This window comes from Physeter macrocephalus, chromosome 2 (assembly GCF_002837175.3).
Source record: "Physeter macrocephalus isolate SW-GA chromosome 2, ASM283717v5, whole genome shotgun sequence".
NCBI lineage: Eukaryota > Metazoa > Chordata > Mammalia > Artiodactyla > Physeteridae > Physeter > Physeter macrocephalus.
The window spans coordinates 1,834,724-1,854,075 of record NC_041215.1 but is presented as its reverse complement, the minus strand read 5'-3'; the positions used below and the strand labels follow the sequence as shown (position 1 = coordinate 1,854,075).

Sequence of the window (19,352 nt, the reverse complement as noted above, 5' to 3'; positions counted from 1 at the left end):
CAGGTGAGGCTTGGGGTCAGCACCCTTTGCACTTTCTTTCCAAAGAGCAAAGTGAAAGAGGCTGCATTTTCGTTTAGAGTTTTTCTACCAGGCCTGACTTGCTGAGGGCAGTGCCCTGACTTTTCAAAGGACAGTCACACTGGAGCTCACCAGTACAGATCCAAAGCCTGACAATGAACCTGGCAATGTCAGTTCTGATCATTTATCCTGCAGAATTAAACAGAGCAAGAATTAGCTACAGGGGTATCCACCATAGCATTATTTATAGCTGTAACAAACTGTAACTCACCTGAATGTCCAACCATAGGGGACTGGTTTAAAAAAAAAAATTAGTATCATTCAAACGATGAAATATTATGCAGCTATGAAAAATATATTGTAGAATATGTAGTGATATGAAAAAATATTATGTTCTAATAAAATTTGAAGAAACAGGCTGCAAAACAGCATGATTTTTTTTTTTTTTTTTTTTTTTTTTTTGTGGTACGCGGGCCTCTCACTGTTGTGGCCTCTCCCGTTGTGGGCTCATGGGCCCAGCCGCTCTGCGGCATGCGGGATCTTCGCGGACCGGGGCACGAACCCGTGTCCCCAGCATCGGCAGGCGGATTCTCAACCACTGCGCCACCAGGGAAGCCCAGCATGATTTTTTTGGTAAAAATACATATTCACACATGTATGTGAACTATGTAAATATAAATATAAAACTGTCGATTATTATTTCAAGATAGGGAATTAGATGTTATTTTATTGTTGCTTTCTGTAGTTTCTGATTTAAATGATTAGAGAAAGGCAAGCACACATGTGATTTGCTTTGGGGGTTAAATATAAAAGGCCAGCAAGAGACACTGTAGAAGAGATACAGCAGACACAGGCCCTGAGATCAGGAGGACCTGGGTTCAAATTCCAGCTTTGCCGCTGAACAACTGTGCAAGCTTGACGAGTGATTTAACTTTTCTTGGCCTCAGTTTTTTCAGGTGAAAATGGAAATAATGCTATGAATTCTGTGGATGCTGTGAGCATTCAATGACATAATCAATGTAAGTCATTTAACATGGTGGTTAGAGACATCCTCAAATTTTACTTACCATATAGAAGAGTCAGTATACATTCGATACGTACAGTTCATCACTGAGTTTGCTACCTTTCCAGTTAATTGTTTTTTTCAGCAGCATGTGGGCAGGAGGATGGTATGGCAGGTGGGGATTTACAGTGAAGGGACAAAGGGAGGAATACTTAGTGCAGATACCAGCTGTACAGCTGGACCCTGCCATCTGCAGGTGAGGGTCAGAGGGGCCCCGAGTTACATGACAAGTTCACAGCTGGGCTGGGTTTGGGCCCCATCTCCCGACCCCTTGTTCCACCCTTTGCCTATCGGCGGGGTCTCCTTCCTTAGAGGTGTTTTTGAGGAATACTCACCTAACCCTCCCGTCGCACCTGGGCCCTGGTTCCTTCCCCTGGAGATCAGAGAGAGACCAGCCTGTCAGGAGGCCTTGCCCACACAGAGGCTCTGGCCCAGGAGTCCAGTGGCCGGGGATCCCAGCCTCTCATGCCCTCCCCACACCTTGCAACTGGGCCAGGCCTTCAGGCCAGGGGCACCCAACTCCTCCCCAGAGTCTTCGTGCCTGATTTCAGGAACACTGCTGCAGCCCTTAGGGTGGGTAACAGGAGCTGCCTGTCCTACCCCCAGGGGAGGTTTGGGGGCTATATCCCGGAAGCCCCCCTGATCCGTCCCAGGGTCTCTGGGAAAAGAGTCAAGTGTCTCTATAAACTAGGGTCCTTTTAGAGATGAAATTATTTTAGCCTTTTTTGAGATTTCCCAGAGGTGAAAATCCAAGCCTGAGAAGGGATGGCCTGCCCAGCTTCGGGGGAAACAATAAAAGGTTTGGACACGTGGGGCCTGAGCCAGCCAGAGATGAGGGGCAGCAGTTCGCATACTGCAGTCCAGAGGGAGGACTTCTTGAATGAGAAAAGACCATATATGCTGAGCCCCAGATTAAGATGTCTGGGACAAGGCAATAGAACATGAAAAACATGCACTCTGGGGCTGGGTGGAGCTGGGTTCAAACCCTTCCTTTGCTCTTTGGTAGCTGTATGATCTTGGCCATGTTTCTTGACCTCACAAAGCCTCAGTTTGCTTATCTCTTAAATGGAGCTGCAAATAGAACCTGTCTCGTGTGCATTTTGCATGAAAAATGATGTGATACACATCAGGTGTAGAGCCCAGGATGTGGCAGACACTGCTGACGATGAGGAGGGTAACTGTTGAATGCCCGGGTACCAGAGGACGGATATTGACAGGGAGGCTTGGGCAGGAGGCCCAGCATCTATCCTCCTCCACACAGTGTTTCTGCTCTCACCTTGGGACAATCTCGCCAGTTGGGGGCAATGCCGGGGGAGGAGGGAAGGCTTTGCCACCCTTCCGGAGCATGTGCCCAGCAGTCGGCCATAGGCACTGGAGCCCATATGGCTCTAGGAGCCCACCCGGGCTCAAGGCCTGCAGAAAGGGTGAATGTGCACAGGCCCCACCCCCCCGGGGCCACCACCTCTGATCTTGACTTTCGTGGGTTGGAGGACTGTGTGAAGAAACAGGCCGAGGAGGATGAATAACCAGAGGCCAAGGAGGCAGGTGGGGTCTGAACTGGCTGCTACTGAATCACAGGGCAGGGCAGGGAGCAGGAAGCTCAAGCTCTGGAGCCAAACTTCCGGGTTTCGGTCCTGACTCTACTCCTTGGTAAGGTAATACCTCAGATAGCAATCGACTGTCCTGGGCCTCAGTTTCCTCATCTGTAAAATGGGGAAAGGCAACTCCCTCCCAGTGCTGCTCTGAGGACTAAGTGCCAGGCACGTACGTAGCACAGCACGTGCTCCGTGAATGTGAGCGCTTGTCAGGGGCTGGGAGCCTGAGGGCAAGGGGAGGGGCCTCTGGGGAGAGGGCCACCAGCTGGGGCTACACATCCCCGAGCTTGTGCACTTACCTGCCTTCCCTGGATTCCCCTTTTGTAGGCTTGGCTGCTCGGGCTCTGTTCCTTAGTACACATGAAACACAATAGCTCCTGAGTTTCAAGGTTTCTGGAAGCCTGACAGGGTGAGGATTGGTTGGGATGGGGAATGGGGGGATCTGGGACTGGTTGGCTTCTAGCCTAAACTATCTGTGCCACAGTTTCCTTATCTGTAAAATGGTGACAAGAGATCGGTTCTCTGCGAATGGCAATGAGCTGTTGTTACCTGGGCCTCCTGTCCTGCCAGGGGAGCAGTGTTCACCAGCGCTGTCTCAGTGTACTCTGGGGGCTCGCCATGGGGCTGGCTACTCTGTCCCCAAGTGCGGGCTTCTAGGAGTCTGGCCCAGGCTTTAACCAGGCTGGAGCTGATCCTGGTCCCCGCTCTGCTGCTCCGGTTTCTGGGTGATTTTGAGGCTGGAGAAACATAGGCCAACACTGCTCTCTGGTGGCCAACTCTTTAAAGGCAGGGAGCAGAGTACAGAGACTGGGTGACAGACATCTCGGGTCAATGGCCCAGGGTTTCTGAGCCCCTTGAATAAAGAGGAGGGTTGCCAGGATCAGGAGCAGCTTCAAGGAGGAAACATGCCCCCCTGGAGAAAAACACCTTAACGCCACTGTGATGGAAATAGTGGGAACTGGGTTGGCAATGGGGCAAAATGCCTTAGAAGGCAGCCAAGGGGGACAGTTGGACTGGTCTGGATTCAAATTGGGCTCCTCCAGTTATATTTTCGGAGGGCCTTGCTGTTGTTTAATCTCTGAACCTCTGTTTGCTCATATGGAAAATGAGGTTAACCAGGGTCACCTCCCTCAAAGGACTGTTGCAAGAACTGAATGAGACAATACAGGAAATGCCTCTGAAGCAATGCTTGGCAATAGCTCATTCCTTCACTTATTCAGAAAATGCTAATCGAGTCTCTCCTGGGCAGTAGTTCTGGGCGTGTGTGTGCAGGACACCGTCAGAGTCACACAGTGTTGAGGCTCACACCCCTTCTCATTTTGCCATCTTTGGGCAGTGCCTGTAGTTTTGATTTACTTATAATTTTTTAATCGGTTCTCACATTTCTTCTCGTGTTTTTTTTTTTTTTTTTTACTTAATGAGTTTATTTTAAAGATAAATTCCATACGATTTCTGGGAATGGATCATCAGTACCAGCATCATTTGCCATAAATAAAATAGGGAGAATAAGCATTTATTTAGAGCTTACACCAGGCTGGGCACAGCCTGAATCCTTACCTTGTTATCTCATCCAGTCCTCACAGCAATTATAGGAGGTACTGTAATTATCACCATTTTATAGATGAGGAAACTGAGGCAGCACCGGCCTGAGCTCGCTCACTCTTTGCTAGGATGTGAGATCAGCCAAGTGTTAGAGAGGTGATGAAACACACCAGCCATGGACTTTCTCCTTGGAGAAGGCAAAAGCACTGAAGAGAATTGAAAAGGGAGCGATTTTTCTCATCATGTGTGTGACAGACAGAATAATGACCCCTCCCCAAGAAGTCCACTTCCAAATCCCCAGAATCTGTGCATTTGTCATCTTCCAAGGTAAAAGGGACTTTGCAGAAGTGATTAAGTAAAGACCAGATAGAGTGATGATCCTGCATTATCCAGGTGGGCCCAGTGTAATCAGAATTGTCCTTCTAAAGGGGAGACAGGGGAGATTCAATAACAGATGGGGAGACGTAACAACGGAAGCAGAGATTGGAGCGATGTGGCCACAAGCCAGGGAATGCTGAATGCCTTGCCACCTTTAGAAGTTGGAAGAGGCAAGGAAACGGTCCAGTGGAATCTCCAGAAGGAACCAGCCATGCTGTCATCTTGATTTTCACCCCTAAGACTAATTTAGGACTTCTGACCTCAAGAACAGTAGTAGATAAGTTTGTGTTGTTTCACGCCACTAAGCTTGTGATAATTTGTGACACTAGCAATAGGAAGCTAACGTCATTGGATTCCATGTTATGTGAAGCTGTGACCACGTCCACTGAAGATCCCTCCTATACCACCAGTGGCCTTTGTGCTGCACCTAGAGAAACAGTCTGCTCAGCAAGGAGTTCCCCTCCCCCTCTGTCCCTCCCCCTCCCTCCCCTTCCCCCATCTCTGGGTAAAGAACACTGGTTAGAGGCAGTCGCTCTAGCTGGGCTTGGTCACTTATCCCTTTTTTCACTCTGGGACTTGATGGGCTGTGTTGGCCCCTCTGGGCCTCAGTTTCCTCATCTAGCAAATGGGCAGCAAAGCTGTGTGGATTTCAAGGTCCTGCCCAGCAGGTCTCATATATAGGACCCACCTACGGCACTGATGAAAACCCACTCTCCCGGGCCTGTGCCCCAGAGATTCTGACTAGTGAGGCCCAGGTGGGGCTGGGCATAGTGCTTTTAGGGAGTCCCAGTGCACACCCAGCTTAGAGAGCAAGTGATCTGGGGATCCAGGCTGTGTCCCCAGTGTTACCCCTTGGAAACATGCTGCTCAACAGCCTGCTCCTCGGACCCCAAAGCATAAAGTCCCTGCGCTGCCATTTTCAAGCTGTGTGACCCAGGACAAGTGCCTGTGCCTCTCTGGACCTGTTTCCTCACTGTAAATTGGAACTAATAGTAGTCTATGCTTCAGAGGGTGGTTGTGAGGATTCAACGGTTACTAAAGTGCAAATTGCCAAGAGCAGTGGCTGGCACATAGTAGGTACTCATGTGTGTTGCCCACCATGGCATTCAAGAACCTGCACACACCTGTCTGACCTCTCCCATCCCACGCACCCCCACCCCCTCTCTGAGGCCCCGCCTCGGGTTGTGGCCATGTGAGCTTCTCACAATTGCTCAGCACCTCTCCACCCGGACGACTCTCCACCTGGACGACTCTGACTCACCTTCCCATCCTGCCGGGGAAGCCTTCCTGCCCTGCTGGGTCCCTCCGTACCTGGCACACTTTGCTTCACTGTGGGATCCGCAGCACCTTGAGGGCAGGGATGGTGCTTTCTCCAGGGCTTTGGACAGTTCTCATCACATTCGTGAGGGAGGAGAACGGGCTGTGAGCTCTCCTCTTTACTGTGGTTTGTACTGTAGAAATTGGGGCCACAGTGGTGACTACCCCATGTGTCCCTGTAAATCAGAAATGAGTTGATGCTTCTATGCCTGGCCCAGGGATCACCTGCTCTTACCTCTGTGTCTCACGGTCAGGGTCACTATGATTACCCAGGGTCCAGCTGGGTGGATCTTCATGTGACCTGCCCTAACGGCAAATCCTAAGATCCCTGGAAACCACACCTACTCATTTGTAAATGTGGGCATTTAACGCTGAAATTCAGGCAGCCACTGTTTATGAGAAACTAATATTTTCCCAAGTGTTCACTGATTTAAACATTTAGATTTTTTAAATAACATTTAACACCAAATATGTTATTTGTGTTTAATTTTAAACTCCTTTTAAGATCCGTGTGAATTTTGGGAGTCTGCCATTGGGACATATTTTTCATAAAATCTACTTCCTTTCCCCCCAGTTTTATAAATAGTCAAAAATAACTGCATCCAACTCTCTTAAGAATTTTCTCATTGGAGTCATTAAGAGTTAAATCCAAGAAAAACAATATGGTTAATTGTGCTTATTATTATAAGAGTTGGGGTTAGTAGCCCTGATTATTACAAGGGTTATTTATTATAAACCTCTCAGTAAATAGAAGACATTAATATTTTATAAATAGCTATGGAAGTCTTTTGCATGGTACTTGCTCTGTGGGTTTGGTGAATATCAACTCTTGTCTTTTCTGTGCTCTGTCCTGACTCCTTTTGGGCAGGAGAAACCCACCCTAACCTCGCTGCCCTACCCGCTTCACAGGGGACGATTCCTTTACCCCCAATGCCTCTGTTCCTCACCTGACCCACTCTTTCTTCCAGAGTCCACCTCTGGCAAAATCCTGTGAAGAGAAAAGTTAGCTTTGGGGCTGGTCCTTGCCTCTCCTGATACCCTCGTTATCACACCCTGAAACGTCTCTCATTCCGGGCCTCACCGCTCGAAAGATCTTCCTCTAAGCAGTATTTAAACTTCACCCACGGGACTTCCCTGGCAGTCCAGAGGTTAAGACTTTGCCTCTTCCAATGCAGGGGGTGCGGGTTCGATCCCTGGTCGGGGAGCTAGGATCCCACATGCCTTGCGGCCAAAAAAAAAAAAAAACCCGAAACATAATAAAACAGAAGCAATATTGTAACAAATTCAATAAAAAGACTTTAAAAATGGTCCACGTCAAAAAAAAAAATCTTTAAAATAAATAAATAAATAAACAAATAAATAAATTTCACCCACCACTCACAGCACCAGCCATGAAGCCACGAAGATGCCCTGGTGGGTCCAGCTCTTCAGCTTCCTGGGGACACTCTTTGCGCACGTGCACTTCCTTGCCCCTTTGGAAAATGAACTCAGCCAGATTCCGAGCCTCTGGGTGCTGTCTCCTCCCTCACCTTAGAGCATCCACGATGCAGCCAAAGCCCCAACTACCACCGAAACAGAACTCACTGTTGAGGAGAGAGTGGAAGCTGGACCGGGCAACAGGGCTGGGGCTTGGTGAGGGGCCGTGGTGGCTACAGGAAGAGACTGAGTTGGACAAAGGCGACAGACGGCCCGTGTGTGAAGGCGTGCAAGAGGCAGCACAGAGTTAAAGCCAAGTTTTCTTGGGCTTCCCTGGTGGTGCAGTGGTTGAGAGTCCGCCTGCCGATGTAGGGGACGCGGGTTCGTGCCCCGGTCCGGGAAGATCCCACATGAAGCGGAGCGGCTGGGCCCGTGAGCCACGGCCGCTGAGCCTGTGCGTCCGGAGCCTGTGCTCCGCGACGGAAGAGGCCACAACAGTGAGAGGCCCGCGTACCACAAAAAAAAAAAAAAGAAAGCCAAGTTTCCTGTCCAGCTCCTGCCAGTTTGATCCCAGCCTTTCCATGTACCACGTGTATGATCTTAGCTCACGTCGTGCCTCTGTGCCTCGGTGTCTTCATCTGGGAAATAATGTAAAGTACGAAACTGTTAACCCAAAATAAAATAAACGAATATTTAAACAAACTGAAGTCGCAGAGAAGATTCTTGGGGGTGGCACGAACAAGGTGGGTGGATTTGCACTGGGATGGGCTGGAGCCAGGTTTCTTAACATCACTGGAGGCCCTGGGCCTGCCTGCCCTCCCGACCATCCCCAGGAGCAACCTGTCCAGTCCTGCGCCTTAGGGATTCAGCTGATAGAATTATGCAATGAGGCTTGCTTGAGTCACGGAATCGTTTTTATTGTCATTAAGAAATAGCAACACTTTGGAGATGATCAGCTAGAAAAAAGATGGGTTGGTTGTATTAAAAAATGTAAAGTACAAAACTGTTAACCAAAAATAAAATAAAAGAATATTTAAAAGCTTTTCTGTTAAGCTCAGAAAATGAAACAAAAATATAGCTCCTTACACCTAAGAAACTGGGCTATAAAAAGGTGTGCCCAGGATGCTGGGGAGAACATACTGGGAGAAGGCATTCTTGATGGATCCTCGTGTGGCTAAGAATCCAGATGGGGCATCGTCACCCAGCACCTGGGTCACTGGCCCTGGTGATACTGGGTCTGTCACCACTGACAGTTCTGGGGCCTAGATCAGCCCATTCCCTCTGTCTGAGTGCAGGCAACCGATGGATGGTCTCCCCACTCTTAGAGGCATCAATGTCCTGCTGTGTGTCTCCTCTTCTGGAAACCCCCATCCTTGTCTCCCCAGGTGCAGCCCTGGTCAGCAGCATCTCACAGGTCGGTGGACACTAAGTCGGAGGTCTGCTTGCCTTCTTCGGCAGGTTTGCCAGCCAGCTGCGTGGGAGAAGTGGATAAAGAGACACAACCCAAAATGGGGTCCTCATGAGCACCAAAGCAGGGCTTCCTGTCCCACTCACAAGGGCCGCTGAGCTGACCCCTCCCTTAACCCAGTGAGCCTAAGCTGCGGTGACTTTGATTGATGTGACCAGATAGGCTGTGCCATGCAGTGGTTAGAACACAGGCTTTGCTGTTTCGTGGACCGTGTGAACTTGGGCAAGTCGCTTACCTAACTCTGTGAGCCTGATAAAATCCTCACAGTGGAAGGTCAAATGGGATCATGTTTGGAAAGGCCTTAGCATGGTGCCTGACTGACTGCACGCTCATGGTGAACTTGCAGTTATTACGGCAGCGGAGTTCTGCTTTAATAGCACCCTGAGGATCAAGGTGTCAGTGGTACCTTCATCTTGAGCAAAGACTGACAAGTAACAATAGGAGACGGGACTTGAGAAGTCACGGCTTGGAAACAAAACTTTTAAATAGTAGGATTCTGTAATATAAGTTGAATAGGAAAGTTCTTCCAAAAGAATTAAAAAGCACTTTTAGCTGCCCAGGTGCAGTGAAGGACAGCTATGGTTTCTCAGGTCCCAGGGGCCCTGCACACCCGTCTGGCACATTCCTGCAGCCCAGCTGGGGTCCATCCTGCTCAGGGCAGCCACCTGGGGACCAAGAGGAGAACTGCACTCTGGGCATTTCTGGCCACCATCCCCACCCTAGGGGGCCCTGCCCATACCTCCCTGAGGGTGACCACACCGTGCACACGCGCATATACACACACGCCCCCATTTTCTCCTCTCTCCGCCTCCCCCTCTTCCCTTCCTCCTCCCCACCGCCCCCCTTCCTTGCACTGTCTGGGTGCTCACCATCGTCTTGAAGAACTGATTTACTTTCTTCCGCGTGAGCGTCTTCTTGTCGCCTTCTGACAGAGGGAGGAAGGTCTGGCTGAGGCGGTGGGATGAGTTGGCCTCTTCCGTCCCGGGCACGCTGGCCACCGAGAGCGTGAGGGCTGCGGGAGAGCCGAGAGCCGCCGTGAGCGGTGGGCGGAGAGAGGGTGACTTCGGGGGGCAGATGGGAGACGCGCGGGGGACAGAGATAGCATCCAGGGAGAACAGGCGGGGGGCCAGGCAGAAGGCGGGAGGCCCGAGTGCTGCCGCGCCGGGACTGTCGAGCCTGTCGTCCACTGCGCTGAGGCCTGCCCAGCCCCGCACACAGCAGCCTGCAACGTGACCCGATCGAGGCCTCGTCCAAGGGCTTCTGGGCTGGAAACATGGGTCCATGGTGGGGGAAGGCCCTGGCCACTGGGGCCCTGACTTCCTCAGGGAACAGGGCCTTTTGCCCAGGTCGGGGAGATCGTGTGGGCTCACTCTTGTTTTCCAACACGCAGAACCCAGAGGTCCCGGGAGGAGAGCATCTCCAACCAAGGAGTCATCTGGTGATTATTGCCCCCAGCTCAGAGTCACACAGACGACTCTGACCCTCGGTTTTGACTTTGGGTACCTGGGGGTAAAAGCACAGACCTCAAGGGCGTTGTGAGGCCTGCCGCGAGGACAAGAGTGAAACGGCCACACAGGGGTGTCCTGCTGGGGAGGCTGGGCCGTGGTTAGGGGTACAGTTCCAGGGGCCTCCACTACTTAGTGGCTGGGACAGTCAGGAGATTGACATTCTCAGTGCCTCAGTTTCCTCATCCATACAATGGGGCTGGTCACATGATCTACTTCATAGGTTTGTGCTGAGGCTTAAATGAAACAACGAAGGAGGAACATTTGTCACCAAGCACAGAGTGGCGGACGCTAGAGACTTGCCACGTGCCAGATGGAGCGCTCTTGGGCAGGCTACATCCCCAGTTAGAGCCCCAGGTCCCCCTCTGTGAATTAGCAAAGGTCATCTGTAAGCTGCAGACCTCCTCACTGGACAACGAATGAGTGATGGGGGAAACGGAAGTATCTGTGCATCAAACACTCTGCAGCTGTAAGATGTGGCAGCAATTTCTGTAAGTTCCGGAAATAGCCTTCCAGGCCCCAGAGGGAAACACAGGCTGAGAGATTTACCAGGGGCAGACTCCCGATCCCTGGGAGGGCCTGGCTAACTGAGAACCCAGGACCACCTGGTGGGACATACCACATTCCCAGTGGATCCTGAGCTCCAGAGTGACAGCAGGCCTCCACCCCAGCCCTGGCAGGGCCACAGAAGTGGGTGGGTATGGGGAGAGCTCAGAGGACAGGGGGGCTGTGAGCAGAGCCTCTTACCCCCAAGATGTTTAGCTCACTTTGCTATGTAGGTATGGTTCCCACCCTCCTCCACCCCCAGACACCTCTATAGGGTGCATACCTGGGATGGTGGGCATGGACTGGCTGGCGAAACTCATTTGAGAGAGGATGGATGCCCTGGGGGCGACGACCACATGCTCCGAAAGGTTGGTATCACTCATGAACTCGTGCTTCCTGGAAAGCTGGATGAATATATCATGCCCACGTGTGCATACAGAGACACACAGACACACACACACACACACACACACATCCCACAGAGGCTTAGCATGAGGCAGTTCTAGGCCCTGAAAAGTCAGTGATAAGGGTTTGCCATGGCTTCTATGGACCCAGCCCCAAGTTCATTTATTCTGTTTTGTGTCACCCTATGCCAGTGTGCCATGCATGGTTGCACAGGTTGTATACTATACAACTCTGCTGTGTGTATGTGGGGCAGGGTGGGCGGTGGGGGGGTGCATTCATTTAGACTATTGTGTGAATGGCGCCCCCTAGAATTGTGAAACACAGTCTTGTTTCCAGCCTTCCCCCCCGGGCAAGAATAGCCTCTGAGGCCTACTGGGAAGTTTGTGGGGGATTCTTTCATCGCTGGAAGGCATCTCAGCTGGGCCCTTTGCCCTTTCATCCGGCAGCCCTCCCTTCCCAGGAGAGTAAATCCCTCTCCCCCTTCCAGGCTCCCAGAATGCTTTCAACAAACCTCTCTTTCAGGGGGAAGCTGGGGTGGAACCCAGGGCTGTCTGGTACCAAGTCTCATATTAAATAGTTATTAGTTTATAAGACAATAACTCCTAAAGTCAAGGCAGTGAGAATTTCATCTCTGCATCCCTAGCTGGGCTCCCGGTCCACTGGAAGAGCTTAGCCGAGTCTGAGATGTCACTGGTTAGAATGGCCCTGGGGTGGGGATAGAGGGCCGAGGTGGAAACACCTGGCCCAGCCCTGGAAGGGCGGCTCTCCTGCTCAGTGGTGGACCGGGCAGCTTCTCCCCAGCCTCAGAGTCCTGTGCGACGGTAGAAAGGACACAGTGACAGCCTGGGTCATATCCCACTCTGTCACATCCAGGCTGCAAGGGTGCCAGCAAGCACTTCACCTCCCTGCCCCTGAGATGCCACCTCGGTAACCCCACTTCACTGTGAGGGTGAGGCTTGAGCGGCCCACGTCTCGGAGCCCCAGGCAGTGTGCCGGGCATGCAGTGGAGCTCTGCCGATGGTGTCAGAGAAGATCCTGCCTTGGCCACTCACCCGCTTCAAGTCTGCCGTGGCCTTCTCGTCCACAAACACCACACTGCTCCTCTTGGTCCTCTTCTTGGACCTCCGCAGCTTGACCTCTGGCAGAGTGCTCCCTGGGAAGATCGGCTCCTCTTGTTCCATTTTTGGAGTCTTGGGAGGTGCTAATTCCTGGTCGAAGCTGAATGGCAAGAGGGACAGCAGTAAAAACTGCAGTTAAGAGCTTCAGTGGAACTGTCTTCCAGGGACCCAGGCTGACTGAGCTGTCACCCCGGGATCGGGGGGTAGATCAGCTCACCTGGCAGAGTTTGGGGAGCCACTTGCTTAATTTGCAAACACTCAAAATACAGGGCAAAATAAAACTGAAGGCGGTGAGCCATAAGACTGGTGATAGATAGGAAGAGAAAACTGGTTAAAAATATGGATCTGGATTCAAATCTATGCCACTTTTTAGCCGAATGACTTTGGGCAAATCACTCAACCTCTCTGAGCCACGATTTCCTTTTCAGTAAACGGGGTGTTTGCAGCAACCTTGCAGAGTAGCCAAGAGATGAGGTCAAGGACCCCTTAGCACATTCTCCCAGAGAGAGTCCTCCATCACAGAATCTGCTATTACATTAGCTGAGTCAGGCCGGGTCGCACAGATGGCTCCAAGAAAGTGGAAGGGGAGAGGCTCTTCTTGGCTGAGGAGGGGAACCCTGACAGAGGTATAGGTAGGTACAGGAGGAGGAGCTCTGAGATGGGGAGTTGGTGGGGATGGGAGCCCCGGCAGAGGCAAGAAGATGAGGAGCTCAGGCTGGCTGATGGAGGTGGCTGGACGGGGAGCCTGTGGGCTGTGCGGTGTCCTGCTGGGTCCTCCGGAACAGCCACCACACCTCTCTGGGCCTCGACTGACCCCCTAACAACGGCACTAGGCCGCACAGGGTAGTTATGAGGGTTTTAATGAGGTGCCAGGTGGGGAAGGGCTTTCCAACAGAAGGGTACGGAGATGTAGTATGGCCAAGGGCAGAAGGGCAAGAAGCGAGGCTTTGCTGAGGGCAAGGCTGGTGCAGGGGTACGGGGGGCTGCCTGGGGTGGGGACTGACCTCTCGGAGGTGACTTTGCTGGGCGTGCTGCAGTCAGAGTTCATGGAAGCCATGGAGATGATGGACATCTGCCTGTAGGAGCGCAGCATAGACCGGGGCCGGCCCACTCGCCTGTCCTCGAAGTCGGGCTGCGGGCGGGGAGGAGGGTGTGGTTAGCAGCCAGGTCTGATGTCAAGGAGGGGTGGGGGGATGGGGTGACGTGGCCTCTGCATTATTGCTGCCTTCCTCCTTCACCTGCGTGGGGCAGAGCAAAATCTTCCTGGCTGGCTGAGGCTACGCGCAGCTGTTTAATAAAGAATTTGTCAGGCCTTTGTTCCTGGTTCCCGGGAGGTGATGTCTAAATCCTTGCAATTTCCCCACTGGTAGGAGTGTCTTTGTTTTTCATGGTGGCCCCTTTACACTGATGGGAAGACTCAGGATGGGAGCTGACCAGAAAGACCAACCTTGTGATTACAGGGCTGGGACTCCGGGCCAGATAATATCAGCTCAGCCTCTTGGGAGGAAGGGGGACTGGAGACTGATGTCAACCACGTGGCCAACGATTCATTCAATCATGCCTATAAAGCCCAATAAAAACTCCAGACACTTAGGCTAAGGTGAGCTTTCCTGGCTGGTAATCACACATGGATGTGTCAGTAGGAATAGATACGGTGACATGTCCTGAGGACACAGAAGCTGTGTGTTTGGGACCCTCCCAGACCTCACCCTATGCTTCTCTTCATTTGGCTGGTCCTGATTTGTTTCCTTGATAATAAAACTGTAATCATAAGTACAGTCATCCTTCAGTATCTATGACCTCCGAGGATACCAAAATCCAGGGATGCTCAAGTCCCTTACATAAAATGGCATAGTATTTGCATGTAGCCTATACATATCCTCCAGTATAATTTAAATCCTCTCTAGATTACTTATAATACCTAATACAATGTAAATGCTATGTAAATAGTTGTAACTATAATATAAATGTGAGGTAAATAGTTGCCAGCACAGCAAATTCAAGTTTTGCTTTTTGGAACTTTCTCGATTTTTTTCCCCAAGTATTTCTGATCCTCCGTTGGTTGAATCTGTGAATAGGGAACTCATGGATATGGAGGGAGGGCCGACTCCTTGGCTTCTGTGAAATTATCAGACCTGAAGGGGTGGTGTGAATCTCCAAATTTGTAACCAGTTGGTCAGAGGTGCAGGTGGCCTGGAACCCTGGTGTCTGAAGTGAGGGGAGTCTTGTGGAGGACTCTGCCCTTAACCTATGCAATGTCACCTAACTCTGGGTGGTTACCATCAGAACTGCATTGGGGTGTCACACAGGGAGTGCTGGAAGAGGCGACCTGTCTCGTGGAAAAACTGTTGTGCCAGAAGATAAGAGACCTGAGTTCACCTCCATGCTTTCCAGTAACTCACTTCTCGTCTCTGGGCCTGTTTTCCCATCTGTAAAATCAGAGGGTTGGGCCAGATGGCCTCTGAAGGACCACGCAGCCTTGACGTTTTATGATGCTACTTTCTGGGGAAGAGGATAAAGAAGAAGTCTCGTGAGCACCAGGCTGATGGCCTCTTGAGGACACGGAGCTTATCAGTGGCCCAAAGCGCTGGCTTTGCAGGCCAACAGAGCCAGGGGCAGTGACCTGCACTCACTTGTCATGTAGCCTCTGGCAAGTCACTTACACCTAGGAACCTCCAGAAGAGACACAAGGGGTTAAAAATCACGCCCAGGCTTGTTGTGAAGACGAAATGACCTAAGTGCTTAGATTAGACTGGCACATAACAGGTGCTTCATCAACACTGTTTTTATTATTATTAGCACGGTCCCGTGAGCGCTAAGGCCTCAATTTGTAACTGGCGTTTATCTGGGGTGACTTTTGAGGGACCAAGTTTTCAGAAAGGGTCCCTGGGATGGCCCTGGCACTGCTGGCTCTCAGGTCCTTCTCCTCAAGGGCAGGTTCCTTGGCTCCAATCTCATCCTCCTCCCTGTCCCACCCCTCCCGGCCACAGGGACCACCAGTACCATCTCTCTGACACCGTACTCCTTCTCCACCTTCACTTTCAGGTTCTTGAAACATTCCTCCATCCGGTCGTGGAAGGGCCGCAGATTTTCTGACACCCTTTTCTCATGGATCTTAATCCCAGCTCCCAGGAAGGGGATCTGGAGAGAGAGGTGGTAAATGATGAGCCAAAGGTTGGCCACCTGGTCCCATGGAGGTGGTGGAAGCAAGTCTGCCTGCTGGGAAGTTGTTGAGGGCTTTAGGGTCTTGGAAACCTTCAAGCGGGGTCACCAACCCTGAGAAATGGGAAAGCTGCATCCTTGGGGTTTGCTCTGGAAACAAGACCTCTAGGAGAAAGACCTTCAGCTTCCCTTGCCCCACAGGAGGGCTGGACGCCCACCACCCCCATTAGAAGCCACGTGTTAGGGAAAGTCTGCATCTTATAGAATCTACTGAGGGGCAGAGTGTGAGACCAGAGGAGAGGACTCTCTGTTGCTTTGACTTAAAGCCTTGCCCAAGAAGTTCTTGGCAATGCAAAAGGGAAAGTATGATTGTCAGAGGCTGGGAGATAGGAGAAGGGAAGGGTTGAATGGAAAAGAAGGAGTGGGCACAGCCTGGTCTCACAACACAGGAGATCCAGTGATACTACCTCATGTGGTTGCTGAAGAAAGATACCCAAATGTTAACATCATGGAGTTAAACAGCCAATAGGGAGTTTTTAAAAAGTGATGTAAAAAGCCTTGGGAAGATGAGAGAGGAAGAGATAATTGACATGAGACAGTTAAGCTCTTATTTATCAACAGAGGAGGTCAATAAACACTGGCTGAATGGTAGATACAAGGACAGTAGCCAAGCCACAGTGGCTATGATGAGCTGCAACAGCTGAGGAAGTTCGTAGTGTGGCCTCAGGGGAACATAGTGAGGGCTGCAAAGAGTAGAATATAGATCATTTTGAAGACAAAAATGTTTCCATGATGGTGACATAAAGACATTTCTGCCTCCTTCTCCTGGAGGGCTCCCCAAAATGACAAAGTGAAGGAGAAACTCAAATTCCATGAGACTAGGAGACATCTATGAACTTGGCCCACAATACATCAGGTGGAAGGTGGATGGTAACTGACCTCCCAGGGCAGAGGAGGAGTTGGTGGTAAGAGGCCAATCTGCCTCTGGGAAGCCAGGAGGGGCTCAGGGATTAGAGGCACCAGGTACCCCAGAAAAGCTAGAGTGAGTTGAAAGGCTGAAAACAGAGGGATGGGTTGAAATTCTGTGACAGGAGCAGTTAGATGGCCAGGTCCCTACTGCTTTATCTGGTAGCCAAGTGTCACATTTTCCCATTTCCCCAAGAAGCAGGAGCTTATCCTTTAGAACAATGAGAACCAACAGCTATGGGCTGAGGGGTACCAGGCACAACAGAGGGCATGGATGAGGAACCAAACAGGAAATAGGGGGTTGAGGGAAAGTCTGCACACTAATAGACAGTGAGACCTTCACTTTCCAGTCCCCAGATTGCCAGCAGTGCAGGAGCCAGGGAGACCTTCATATGCAATAGCTTGAAGGGTCTGTCCTGGAGAAAGTGAATGGTGCATGTTATACAGACGTCTGTGGATCACTCAGTTACCATATGTAATGCCATCCAGGTGACAATACCTTCTCTCATGTGCATAGAAATGCATTCAGCTTTTTTAGTGCCCCACTCTTTACTATGAACAGACTGCCAAGGATCACCAGGCATTGAAGGAAATTCTCCAGTGTGAAAGACAGAGATCAGAACCAACAGATAGGAAGAAAAGCAAAAAGGGAGGAAGGGAGAGAGGAAGAAAAGAATGAATGGACTAACGTGGAAGAAACAGAGAATGAAGAGAGCTTAAGAAAACTATTTTTTTTAATAACTAATATATAGAAAAAGAAAAAAATTTCTATCCATGAAACAAGACAAAGATTTTATTTAAAAAAGAAAGGAATGGGACTTCCCTGGTGGCACAGTGGTTAAGAAATCGCCTGCCAATGCAGGGGACACGGGTTTGAGCCCTGGTCCAGGAAGATCCTACATGCCACGGAGCAACTAAGCCCATGTGCCACAACTACTGAGCCTGCGCTCTAGAGCCTGTGAGCCACAACTACTGAAGCTCGAGTGCCCAGAGCCCGCGTTCCACAACAAGAGAAGCCACCTCAATGAGAGAGTAGATCCCACTCACCACAACTAGAGAAAGCTCGCGCGCAGCAATGAAGACCCAGCACAGCCAAAAATAAATAAATAAAATTATAAAAAAAAAGAGAAGAGAATGATAATGGAAATACTACATATAAAAACTAGTGAGATATAAAGTTGTTAATGGAGATAAACGTATAGCTTTAGTTTTACATGTTAGAAAAGACAGAAAATCAATTAGCTAAGCATCCATCTCAAGATATTAGTAGAAGAACGGCAAACTAAACCCAAAGAGAGAAAAAGGAAGGAAATAATAAAAGTAAGAGTGGACATGAATGAAAAAGAAAACAAACTGACAACACAGAGGATTGACAAATCCAAAAGTTGGTTCTTTGAAAAGACAAAAACATTGATAAACACCTTAAAGGGCTAATAAAAAAAATAGAAGGTACCAATAACCAATATCAGAATTTAAAAAGGAGTATCACTATAGGAAGTACAAGCATTATAAAAGATCATAAGAGGATATTATAGAAAAGTTTATGTCAATAAATTTAATATTTAGATAAAATGGACAAATTGCTAGAAAAATACAACTTACCAAAAAGGGGACAAAAGAAATAGGAAATCTGAAAACTATTAAATTAAATACATACTTTAAAACATTCCTGGCCCATATGGCATCACAGACCAATTCTAGCAAACATTTAAGCGATAAATAAATGCCAACTTTATACAAACTCTTAAAAATTTTTAAAATAGGGAGTAATTTTCAACCTACTTTTTGAGACCAGGGTAACTTTGTTACAAGAATTGAACAAGGATATTATAAAAAAGGAAAGTTATAGGTTAATATCTCTTTTGAGCATAGACACAAAAATCCTGAAGAGCATATTTTCAAACAGAATCCAGAAATATATAAAAATGATAATACATTATGACCAAGTGGGATTTATGTCATACATGCAAGGTTGGTTTAATAGTCCAAAATCAACTAATATAATTCACTGAATTAGCATAATAATGAAGAAAAACAATATGAGTATCTCAATAGATGCATAAAAGGCATTTGACAAATTAAAAACCCATTCATGATAAACTAGCAAACTAGGCATAGAATGGGACATCATCTTTAAAACATCCCACTCTGTGAAATACTGACTCTTGCCCTGATGTGGGAAACATCAGGGCAAGATGTACTCTCTCTCTTCTTATACTCATCAGTGCAATGAGGCAAGAAAAATAACTAAACAGTATAAGATTGGAACAGAAGAAGTAAAACTTTTTATATTAGCAGATATGTTTGTCTGTAGAACATCCAAAAGAATGTACAAACAATTTGCTTATTAAGTGAATTTAGTAAGGTTGCTGGATACAAGGTAAACATACCAAAAAAAAATTGTGATGATATTGACAAAAAGAGAAATTTAAAAAATACCATGTATAATAGTTTAAAATATCAAATACCTTAAAGCAAATCTAATAAAATTTGTGAAAGACCTTTCCAGTGAAAACTACAAAACTTTGCTGAGTGAAATTAAAGAACTAAAGAAAGGGAGAGAGATTCCATATTCATGTACTGGAAGAATCAATTATCATTAAAACAGAAATTCTTCCTAAATTAATCTACGTGCCTAATATATTCCTATTCAAAATCTCAATGTGTTTTGGGGGTGTGTGGAAATTGGCAAGCTGATTTAAAAATGTATATGGAGGGCTTCCCTGGTGGCGCAGTGGTTGAGAATCCACCTGCCGATGCAGGGAACACGGGTTCGTGCCCCGGTCCGGGAAGATCCCACATGCCGCGGAGCGGCTGGGCCCGTGAGCCATGGCCGCTGAGCCTGCGCGTCTG

General features: G+C 49.2%; 1 protein-coding gene across 1 annotated transcript in view; it reads right to left on the bottom strand.

Annotated features, from left to right (window-relative positions):
• Positions 1 to 8,225: 8,225 nt before the first annotated feature.
• The window catches only part of DOCK2 (dedicator of cytokinesis 2), a 432,741-nt gene continuing 421,614 nt past the window's right edge, over positions 8,226 to 19,352 (bottom strand). Inside the window, exons 47-52 of the mRNA XM_028497312.1 lie at positions 15,375 to 15,512; positions 13,376 to 13,503; positions 12,306 to 12,471; positions 11,132 to 11,252; positions 9,667 to 9,809; positions 8,226 to 8,800 (exon numbers count right to left, since the gene is read on the bottom strand). Of these exons, the coding sequence (XP_028353113.1) occupies positions 8,738 to 8,800; positions 9,667 to 9,809; positions 11,132 to 11,252; positions 12,306 to 12,471; positions 13,376 to 13,503; positions 15,375 to 15,512 (759 nt within the window). The 3' untranslated portion in view covers positions 8,226 to 8,737. The remainder of the gene's footprint in view (positions 8,801 to 9,666; positions 9,810 to 11,131; positions 11,253 to 12,305; positions 12,472 to 13,375; positions 13,504 to 15,374; positions 15,513 to 19,352) is intronic.